General features: G+C 44.1%; 1 protein-coding gene across 2 annotated transcripts; it reads right to left on the bottom strand.

The window, feature by feature from the left end:
* Positions 1 to 1,603: 1,603 nt before the first annotated feature.
* On the bottom strand, positions 1,604 to 6,602 carry LOC109770115 (uncharacterized). Of its 2 annotated transcripts, none has more exons than XM_020328830.4 (4): positions 6,337 to 6,602; positions 3,345 to 6,192; positions 2,174 to 2,986; positions 1,604 to 2,081 (listed from the first exon to the last, which is right to left on the bottom strand). In XM_020328830.4, the coding sequence occupies exons 2-3, from the start codon at positions 6,176 to 6,178 to the stop codon at positions 2,416 to 2,418; spliced, it is 3,405 nt and encodes a 1,134-aa protein (XP_020184419.1). In that variant the 5' UTR covers positions 6,179 to 6,192; positions 6,337 to 6,602; the 3' UTR covers positions 1,604 to 2,081; positions 2,174 to 2,415. The 2 variants fall into 2 exon arrangements, with proteins under 2 accessions (XP_020184419.1, XP_020184418.1); XM_020328829.4 differs by having other exon boundaries at positions 6,315 to 6,598.
* Positions 6,603 to 11,467: the final 4,865 nt, after the last annotated feature.

An 11,467-nucleotide genomic window follows, 5' to 3' on the forward strand; every position in this document is an offset into this window, starting at 1 on the left:
ACCTGCATCCGCAGTGCTACTACCTGTTGCAGCAACCGGGTTGAAGGAAAAGAATAGCAAAGCAACAGTGATTACTCATCCAAAGTACTCGCAAGACTTACATCACAACTATGCTAGTTATGCATCGGTATCAAAGGAAATAGGCTATATCTTTGGACTAAACTGTAGAAATGCTATAATAATGAGGGAACTCAAAGTAACAACTACCCACCGGCATCTTGCAGCATGAGGTGAGAATGAAGCTTCTTGCAGCAATAGAAGAGAATGAGAAGAATCCTGCAACCTTGAAAGAGAAAGAGCGCAAACGAATACAAATAACAATTACAGCAATGCACTACCCTTGGATCCAATTCCCGTGAGAAAGTGGTCCTCGAGCGTGCTATAATTTTTGATGAATTTTATTAAGTATCCAGTTTAAGTTGTAGAAGCTCAGGGTACAACACCAAATCGTCTATTACCATAGACGCGGCTATTCGAATAGTTTAACCTCCCTGCAGAGGTGCACTACATTTCTCGATACGCTTGATTACCTCTGGCCGGGCACACTTTTCTAGGTAATGTTTAGCCTCCGATAATCGACACGCCGAAGTCCTAACTAGGCTCTCCAGAGAGGTCAACATGGCGGTCTACATCCTAAGCGTGAAGGGTTCATGGACCGATCACCGTAAGCGCTCCTCCACGTTACATGGACGGACCAACCTCACCTCATCCGGAAGATATCTGTTGATAAATTGTGACATCTGATAAAGCTTTCGGAAGGAATTGATAACGCCGAGGATCCCATATTACCCCGTGCGGTGTATATATGCCATTGACAATATCAGAAGCTCATAGTTAAGCTAAAAGCAGCGACTAGCTTGGGGATGACCGTCATTTTCAGTAGTCTCCCTGATCAAACTAGAGGTTAAGGAACCATGCATAGCACTGAATAGGGAACCGCCGAATACACCAGCTACACCTAACATGTGGAATGGATGCATAAGGACCAAGAACTACGAGATCACCCCTTTCATTATGGGGTGACAAAAGGATCGTACCATTGGAACCTTTTTTTCATGCTTTTCCCACGGTCTGGAGAAAACAACAATCAATAGGACTTTCCTAATCCTCTCTTCCTTTCAGGAAGAACGTGAAATCCTTTTTTCTTAAATGGGAGCAGAGCAGGTTTGAAAAAGGAATGTCTAGCTTATGTCTCCACAGTCTATTATTTGTATCCCCAAAACATTATGCAATTAAGAATATACGGCTATTCTTAAAAAAGGTGATCCTGACTTTTTAAGGATAAAAAGTGATCCCAACTACTTTTATTATACATATCCTACCTCATCAAAGACCCACCACAACATGCATGGAAAAAAGTTTTCTTTATATCATGTCATTTGTATTTAATAAATATTTTCCAACTATACAATATACTCCAATACAAAGTAGTACTACTAAAGCTGCGACAATTAATATGGATCAAAGGGAGTATAGAAATTTTACCTGCTAGAAAGAAAAATGATTGTCTTACACGGTTCATTTTTTTAGTACTAAAAAAAGAAGCAGTGTTCATCTCGCAACATGGCTTAGAAAAGAACAAATAGCAGAAAGCAAACACATGTGGGAACAGTAGGAATGTTCTATATTTCCTGAAGTTGCATGGTAGCATCTGAGAAACAACTCCAGCAAGTCTATCTGATGGTCCAAACCAACACTGAAAACTTTACATGCAGGAAGAGCTGCAACTCTTTAAGATAGGGCAGCTCACTATTGGATCCACAAAATTCATTTTTATAAAGGCAAAAAAAGGGGTATGAACCCACAACTTCAATCGGCAGCTTGCTACAGCCTTGCGATCCACAGTTGAGCAAAATGATGCGGGGCAGTCCTTTGCAGAAGCAATTTATCATCTAGTCTGTCCCCGGCATCGCAACTGGAAGTCGACGCAGCTCCGAGCACTTGTAGCCACCATCTTTAGTCCTACTACTAGTAACATGTTCAGTGCAAAGCTCCAAACAAGCTAATCATTGCATATTTGTATCCTCCTGGTCCATGTGAAGATTCCAACAGGAGAATGTGCAACGCCAAAATGCTTGATTCTGCGGAATTTGTCATAACAAAGGCCAACAGTCAAACCTCATGTTATAGCCAGTACAATCTCATTTCGAAAGAAAAAAAGAGTAAAACGTACCTGGACACTTCATACTACTCTTTCAAAGTCTCCCAAACACCCAAAAAGGGTGAGCTATTGGAGCTTATATGTTCTTCAAAATGCAGTAACAAATAATAGTTCAACTGGCACAGAAAATAAACACTACATGTTGTCAGCGAGTGCAAGGTCACCAGAAGGTAAAGCGAGTGAGCACTGCCATTATAGGACTGATTTCCATCGGATACGAACATTGACATCACCAGTCACCGAAAACCAATAACTTAGTAAAGCCTGTGACAGCAATCAGCCGAACCACACAAGCACTCCTTTACTTTCTCCACACCATTCTTGTCACGGACTTGACCTATTGTATAATTGTAGTGGTAAGTCAGCTCTTGAAGCGGAGGAATGTTCTCGGCAGCAAAAAACATAATGTGCGGCATCCTCTTGTCATCATGGTCCCAGAGGACATTTTGTGCATACAGGTTTGGGGAGCAGCTATGGTTGATGAATCTTCCGACGTTACCGCACTTTGCAGCATCTATTGTGAAGCCCACAGCCTCCTGCATTGTCTCAGAGGTAGAAGATTCTAAACCTGGAATCATAGATGGAAGCCCCTTCCAAAGTTCTTCATCATCGTAGTTATGACCAATATCAAACAGGTACTCATCGTTCTCTATCTTTTCAGCTTCTGTATCTTGCAATAGCTCACCTGCATACTCGCATATGAAACTGCCTGAAGAGATAGAACTGAGAGATCTTACACCCCAACCTGTCTCCCCAGTCTTGAATATTTCCAGCGGAATTTTGATACCATGCTGGCTCGCCCTATTGTGGCATGTTGGAGGGCACCTGCATGCAGTTTTCAGCATTTAGTTAGCTCACTAATTCCAATGAAATTTTGTGACTTCAATTTAACCTAAACGTCCAATGCAAAAGAATACTGCCAATCATATTCAGGTGAACAAGTTTGGTTTATGAGCCAACTTCAGGTAAACAAGTTTGGTTTATGAGCCATTTCTCATATTTCACCAACATCTAGGACAGAACATATACTTAGACTCGGTACAAGATTTGTCTAGAAGTTTTAGTAACAATAAGAAACATTTCCAGGTTCTGCAAATTAAATTCTTTAATCTAAAGAACAAACTAAAATAAACTCAAATGGTGTCTAGTTAGGTTATGTTAGGTTACAAAAATAACACCTTACCTGCAAGATGGGCCACACTCATATATGAGCGGCTTTGCGTGAACAATTGCACCATTAAAATTGAATGGGATTTCTCCTCCATTCTTCACTGCACAAGCACATCTACTAGAGTCCGAGCAACCGTCGGTGCAATCACAGCCGTGCGGAGGTTCTTTTGCATACGACGGTGGATATATGACTTTGGTGATATACTCAAATGGTGTTGGCTGCGCGTCATCAATTGTGTTGATCACACATATGGGAATCCTTTCTTTCTCTAGAGATATATCAGGACAGCGAAGACCTTTACGAACTTTAGACATCCTTGTTTCCTTGACTATGTGTAAAGCTAGTTCAGGTTGACCCGGGATCCTTTTTAACTTGTACTTGAAGACCATCGAGCCACTTGCTCCTTCTTGCCAACAATCCACCACCACATATAACCCATCATAAGTGTATGTCGATATTTGCTTGGATTTAGAATGCCCGACTTCACTTCTACTTTGACCTTTGAACCCATGAATCACTCGGACCGGAGTCTTAGTTTTGATGCAATTCTTCAAGGCAAGATTACCACCCTTAAGCTTTTGATCCTCTGCCTCCTTCTTGCCGGTGGCTTTACCTCCGGAGCCGGTATATATTAACTCGTCCGAGCTAGACAACTCATCGGGATACCCACCGGAAGCGACAATGCTTATTGCAATGCGGGTACCATCCACAATGGCGGAGTCAATGCCACCTTGGTATATCCTATGTAGTCCAACTATCGACAACTCAACTCTAAAATGAAATTCATCACCAACAACAACACCGGGAACACTGCCCACGATAGCATCGGGTTTAGAATATCCATCATACTTCTTTAGAACTTCAACGGCCTCAAGGTCAATCCTTCCAACATTACGTAATTGTTGTTCCTCGGCTTGCATAAGCTTCCGACATATCAACTGGAACAACTTGAGCAACTTCCTAACTTTGCTTCGAGCATCAACACTTTGGTCCCCAAAAGGAGCACAAGGAGGGAGAGTGACACACAATTCTTTCCTTTCATGGACAACTAATGCCATAGGGTTGTCATCATCTTCCAAGCAAGAGTACTCTCCATGCTCAATTTTCTCATGCACGGCCGATGTAGAAGGTGTCACTTTGGGGGGCAATTCTTTCCTTGGAGTAGCGTCCTTTTTCTTCGGTTTCTTAGGAGGAAGAGACTTGTTCCTAGGAGTAAGAGAGTTGGAAGCACTAGCACTAGACTTCCTTCCTTTTGTCCATGGGCATTTGTCTGGAGCCATCAATGCTTGTACAATTAGCTTGTCACTAATGAAGGTCAAATCATCGGTTTCTTCACTTTGATTGGTCATATCATGATTTCCACACTTGGACTCCTTAGAAGACCTGATCAAAGAGTCCTTGCCTATGCCATAACTCTTCAACTTCACAACGCCATGCTTCGTGTTACTATTTGAGCGCACATCATCTCTTGAATTCTTGTTTTTCAGCGTGCCGTCTCCTCGCAATGTATCATTCATCGCGACATCCTTTGGTCGCTTGCCCTTTGTCTTTGCATCAACAAAACGACTTCTCACATAAGTCTTAGGAGTACCTTTCCGCAAGGTTCCATCGAATTTGCCTCTCACCTCACCATCACCCGCTCCTACAACCTCTGCTCTTTTGCCTTGCACCTCCTCATTGGAAGCATCTCTCACGACCACCGGGGAAGCACCATGACCTGAAACTGGAGCCGTGGTCAAGGCATCCACTACAGAGGCGCCCCTGGTAGCGAAACTGATAGGCGTGGCTTCCAATACTGACCCTTCCTCAACTCCGCTGCCAGTTCCAGTAACAGCATCCCTCCCACAGCCAGGTGGAAAATTGCGTACAGCTGAGATGGCCCTCCTCTTGGGAGGGGGATTTACAGCAGACATCAACCACCTCTTCTTTCTCACTGTATCATGTCCATCCTCTTTTCTCTCCAATTCACCATTACCCGTTCTGTTTTCCATCACACTGCCATTGCCATTGCCAGCCACATCCTCCTCCCTGACCAATCGACCACTCCCCAGGCCTCTGTTCCCCTCCATCAGCAATGACTCAGCCCCATCTCCCCCATTCTCGACGGAACCATTGACAGAAGCAACAGCAAAACTCTTCGGGGCAGCAAACGCCAGCGGCATCACCTCGATCGCTCTGCTTTCTGCCTGACCTCGGGCATCGCCACCGCTGGATGGTTGCGCCTCTCCACCTTCCTTCCTCACCTCCACCATGGTCTCCGGCTGAGGCGGAGCGTGTGGAAGATCGCTGTTACTTGCCACAGAGGGAACATCGGCAGTATCCATGTGTGCCTCTCCACCCTCCTTCCTCAGCTGCACCATCCCCTCAGTCTCCGGCTGAGGCAGGGCGTGCGGGAGGTCACCGTTGCACGCCACGGAGGAAACACCGGCCCTGTCCATGTGTGTCTCTCTTCCCTCCTTCCTCTCCTCCGGCATCGTCTCCGGCTGAGGCGGGGCGTGAGGGAGGTCGCCGTTGCACGCTGCCGATGAAACAACGACGGCGTCGATTGCATCTCCAACCTCCTTCGTCCCCTCCGCCAACCCCTCAGTATCCGGCTGAGGCGGGGCCGCCGCCAAGGAAACGCCCGCGTGGCTGGCCGCCTCCTCCACTCTGCCCTCGATGACGCCATTGGTGGCGCCCCTCTCGCCGTCGCCGGCCTCGGGGGCAGGCGGAGCAGCACGGAAGCGGCCGCAGCCGGGCGGCCAGGAGCGCTTGGCGGAGACCCTCCTCGGCCTGACCCCGCGGGCCGCCAGCCGCGCGCCGATCGGCGTCCGCGAGGGCGGCGCCGGCGGCTCCACCCCCACCATCAGAACACAAGCCCCTACAAATCCGGATAAAAGAAAGGCACTTTAATCAACCCCGACGAAAAAGATAAGAACCAAACCCTAAAATTCAGATTCCGCCGCATATCCCGCGGCGGGACGGTCCGACGAACTACCGTACCAAGAGGAGCCGACGCATTCACCTTGCACAGACGTCAGACGAGCCGCCGCCGCGGCGGCGGAGGCGGTGCTGGCTGTTGGCGATGTGGGTGGAGAGCGAGCGAGCGAGAGAGGCGGAGGGAAGTGGAGAAGCTGACTCCCGGATTCCGACGAGCTGGCGCTAGGCGACCATTAAAGCCTGCGACGGACGGAAGGGGGGTGCTCCTAGAATTTGGGGCCCCCGATGATGCTCTGCTTGTGCATATCTATGTTTGGAGAAATTCTCAAAACAAAACAAAAATCTATGTTTGGGGAAGAGAAATATGCCCGGTGTATTTATAGAAAGTATTCATGCGTAGATACAACTTTCCTAACAAAACTGATTGTGCCAATATTTGATTTTTATTTCCTTATATAAATGAAGAAAGATTTGATCTTTTAAAGTCTGACCTAACCGCGAACCAACCTGTGGTTGGATAGTTAGGAGAACCGTGGTATCCCAGCCCACCAAGGTTCAAATATGATATGCCGTCCGAGTCTCTTGGAGGTACTTATCTCTACTCCTAATGAAGGAGTTGGTAGACTGGTACGGTCTTTTTTCGTCCGGTTTTATTTTGTCTCACCTCTCACCACCACTTCCGTTGTTTTTTCGCCCTCCCGTTAAAAAACCAAATCCCATTAAGGGGATCTTGTTTCGTGCTTGCCTTGGCAGGTGCTGATTCAATTCAATTATATAAATAACAGGTAATTAAGAATTTAGAAATCACATCATATATGTGAGATCACCTTCCTAAAAGATAGACATAAGATATTTCTTGATAACCTTCCAAAACAAAACCAGATATTCCCGCATAACAAATCACTCTGGCACGCTATGCCATTATTATTATCTCTACTATCAATTGGCAATCACAAGTTTCCTAATACAACAAAAATAACATATGTTTTTTCGTATGGGCGTACGATCAACAGGCTCTCAACGACATAGCCGAGCACCGCTTGCCAACATGGACAACAACCACGATGAGCTTGCGACATGGGCGATCTAGCGTTCACCATGATGGATGACGACTATGCTCTAAAGGATGTACACACGCCGACTGTTGTCGAAATGTTCGCGGGTGAGGACAACATTGGTCAGGTGGTTCATGCTATTGTAGAAAAGAGGGATGTTCTAAGCATAAGAATGAAAAAGAACTAAAGCCACCAAGTGGTCTACGGTGTTGGAGAAAGAAAGAATGTTCCAATAAATAAAACAAAAAACGAAAGAAATAACATTCGAGAGAAATAGTTAGGAATGAGAACTAAAACTAGCAAGGAATGAGAAAGAAGAAGATGAGGCGTTGATGATGAACACACTAATGTTGACGTGCTGCTGGTTGGCAAAGATGCTAGAATTAGAAGATGCAGGGAAGGATGAGAAAGAGAAGAACGACAATTATCTCTACTCCTATGGAGGAGTTGATAGCCTTGTATGGTTTTATTTCGTCTGGTTTTATTTCGTCCCACCTCTCACCATCCCTTCCGCTGGTTTTTCTCCCTCCCGTTAAAAAAACCAAATCGCATTAAGGGGGATCTTGTTTCATGCGTGCTTTGGCAGGTGCTTATTCAATTCAATTACATAAATAACAGGTAATTAAGAATTCAGAAATCGCATCATATATGTGAGATCACCTTCCTAAAAGATAGACATAAGATTTTTCTTGATAACCTTCCAATACAAAATCAGATATTCCCGCATAACAAATCACTACTCTGGTGCGCTATGCCATTTATTATTATCTCTACTATTAATTGGCAATCACAAGTTTCCTAATACAATCTCTACTTCTAATGAAGGAGTTGGTAGCCCGGTACGGTCTTTTTTCATCCGATTTTATTTCGTACCACCTCTCACCACCCCTTCCGCTGGTTTTTCTCCCTCCCGTTAAAAAACCAAATCCCATTAAGCGGATCTTGTTTCGTGCTTGCCTTGGCAGGTGTTGATTCAATTCAATTACATAAATAACAGGTAATTAAGAATTTAGAAATCGCATCATATATGTGAGATCACCTTCCTAAAAGATAGACATGAGATATTTCTTGATAACCTTTCAAAACAAAATCAGATATTCCCGCATAACAAATCACTCAGGCACGCTATGCCATTATTACTATCTCTACTATCAATTGGCAATCACAAGTTTCCTAATACAACAAAAATAACATATCTTTTTTCTTACGGGCGTACGATCAACAAGCTCTCAACGACATAGCCGAGCACTGCTTTCCAACATGGACAACAACCACGATGAGCTCGCGACATGGGCGATCTAGCGTTCACCGTGATGGATGACGACTATGCTCTAAAGGATGTACACACGCCGACTATTGTCGAAACGTTCACGGGTGAGGACAACATGACACAACATTGGTCAGGTGGTTCATGCTATTGTAGAAAAGAACTAAAGCCACCAAGTGGTCTACGGTGTTGGAGAAAGAAAGAATGTTCCAAGAAATAAAACAAAAAAAAGAAAGAAATAACATTCGAGAAAATAGTTAGGAATGAGAACTAAAACTAGCAAGGAATGAGAAAGAAGAAGATGAGGCGTTGATGACAAGCATACTAATGTTAACTGATACGTCTCCAACGTATCTATAATTTGTGAAGCATTCATGCTATTATATTATTTGTTTTGGATGTTTATGGGCTTTATTATACACTTTTATATTATTTTTTGGGACTAACCTATTAACCGGAGGCCCAGCCCATATTGTTGTTTTCTTGCCTATTTCAGTGTTTCGAAGAAAAGGAATATCAAACGGAGTCCAAACGGAATGAAACCTTCGGGAGCGATCTTTTTGGAACAAACACGATCCAGGAGACTTGGAGTGGACGTCAAGCAACAGAGGAGGCGGCCACGAGGGTGCCCGGCGCGCCCCCTACAAGTGGGTGCGCCCCCCACCCTCGTGGGCCCCTCGAGCGTCCCCTGACCGACTTCTTCCGCCTATATAAGTCCATATACCCTAAAAACTTCGAGGAACGTAATAGTTCGCGAGTTCCACCGCCGCAAGCCTCTGTAGCCACCAAAAACCAATCGGGACCCTGTTCCGGCACCCTGCCGGAGGGGGGATCCCTCACCGGTGGCCATCTTAATCATCCCCCGCTCTCCATGACGAGGAGGGAGTAGTTCACCCTCGGGGCTGAGGGTATGTACCAGTAGCTATGTGTTTGATCTCTCTCTCTCTCTCTCTCTCTCTCTCTCTCTCTCTCGTGTTTTTGAGGTGGTATGATCTTGATGTATCGCGAGCTTTGCTATTATAGTTGGATCTTATGATGTTTCCCCCCCCCCTCTACTATCTTGTAATGGATTGAGTTTTCCCTTTGAAGTTATCTTATCGGATTGAGTCTTTAAGGATTTGAGAACACTTGATGTATGTCTTGCCGTGCTTATCTGTGGTGACAATGGGATATCACGTGATCCACTTGATGTATGTTTTGGTGATCAACTTGCGGGTTCCGCCCATGAACCTATGCATAGGGGTCGGCACACGTTTTCGTCTTGACTCTCCGGTAGAAACTTTGGGGCACTCTTTGAAGTACTTTGTGTTGGTTGAATAGATGAATCTGAGATTGTGTGATGCATATCGTATAATCATGCCCACGGATACTTGAGGTGACAATAGAGTATCTAGGTGACATTAGGGTTTTGGTTGATTTGTGTCTTAAGGTGTTATTCTAGTATGAACTCTATGATAGATTGAACGGAAAGAATAGCTTCATGTTATTTTACTACGGACTCTTCAATAGATAAAACAGAAAGGATAACTTTGAGGTGGTTTCGTACCCTACCATAATCTCTTCGTTTGTTCTCCGCTATTAGTGGCTTTGGAGTGACTCTTTGTTGCATGTTGAGGGATAGTTATATGATCCAGTTATGTTATTATTGTTGAGAGAACTTGTACTAGTGAAAGTATGAACCTTAGGCCTTGTTTCCTACCATTGCAATACCGTTTGTGCTCACTTTTATCATTAGTTACCTTGCTGTTTTTATATTTTCAGATTACAAAAACCTTTATCTATCTTCCATATTGCACTTGAATGGACCTTTGAGAATGATTTCTATAATTACTTGTTGTTTTGTGTCAATAGTATTTGTTAGGTTAACCCACTCTATTATATTATAAACATGAAAATTTTCATCCGTGTTGCAATGCACGACGATAATGAGGTGGACATCATCTGATTTTAAAGGAAGTGGCTCCAGCGAGAAATGCCCCGCTACAACGGGACACCGAGCAGGAAGGGGAGGTTCCGACAGAAAAGGGGAAGATGCATCGTAGGATGGGGTTTTGGTGTTGGACCCGGATGTTGAAGATAACATGGTGGATAGCCCGTAGCAACGCATGGGCATTCTGCTAGTAAGGGTAGGATGTGTGTGTGTGTTTATCGGGGTTATGAGCGCTTGCGTCTGTACTGTGTTAAGAAAAAAAGACTGACCTAACCGACCCAACCTAATTTTTTGGGATCTTTGGTTCCGCAAAATTCACGTCTCCTTTTCTAGGCCAATTGTCATAAAAAAATACTCCATCTATCCCATAATATAAGAGTGTCTTTGACACCAGTTTTCATCATTGCACAAAGAATAACTATACTATTGGTTTCGGGTTTTTTTACCAATCTGAACCTAAAAGATATATTTTCATAATATAAGTATCCCGGAAGGAAAATAAATCACCCTAATAACATTCGACCGTCCAAGGAACCAATGGCAGAGACAGAAAATTTGGATTGGGATGAGGGTGGGGGCAAGTGCTATTAAAGTAGGTTGAGGAGGGCCAAACCTTAAAAGAAATATAAGACATTTTAGTGCAATAGATATTTATCAGTATAAAAGTTCCAATTCTGCATTGTTTATTAGTAACTAGCAAACATGCCCGTGCGTTGCAACGGGAGAAAATAAATTACCCCCATACACACACTCGATGACACCAAGAAATCATACTAAATCTTTCACAATGCCGTACGAGAAACAACATGATAAGTGATGTTGTGCACAAATATAAAGGTGGGATGATTTTTTTAAGTAACTAAAGTTGTGTCCAATTGATTAGAAAACAAAAATATCTATCTACTTGCCGGTATCAATTCACGTCTTTGTGTTGTTCCTCCTTAGTGATACCTAAGAAATAATG

Source organism: Aegilops tauschii, chromosome 5 (assembly GCF_002575655.3).
Source record: "Aegilops tauschii subsp. strangulata cultivar AL8/78 chromosome 5, Aet v6.0, whole genome shotgun sequence".
NCBI lineage: Eukaryota > Viridiplantae > Streptophyta > Magnoliopsida > Poales > Poaceae > Aegilops > Aegilops tauschii.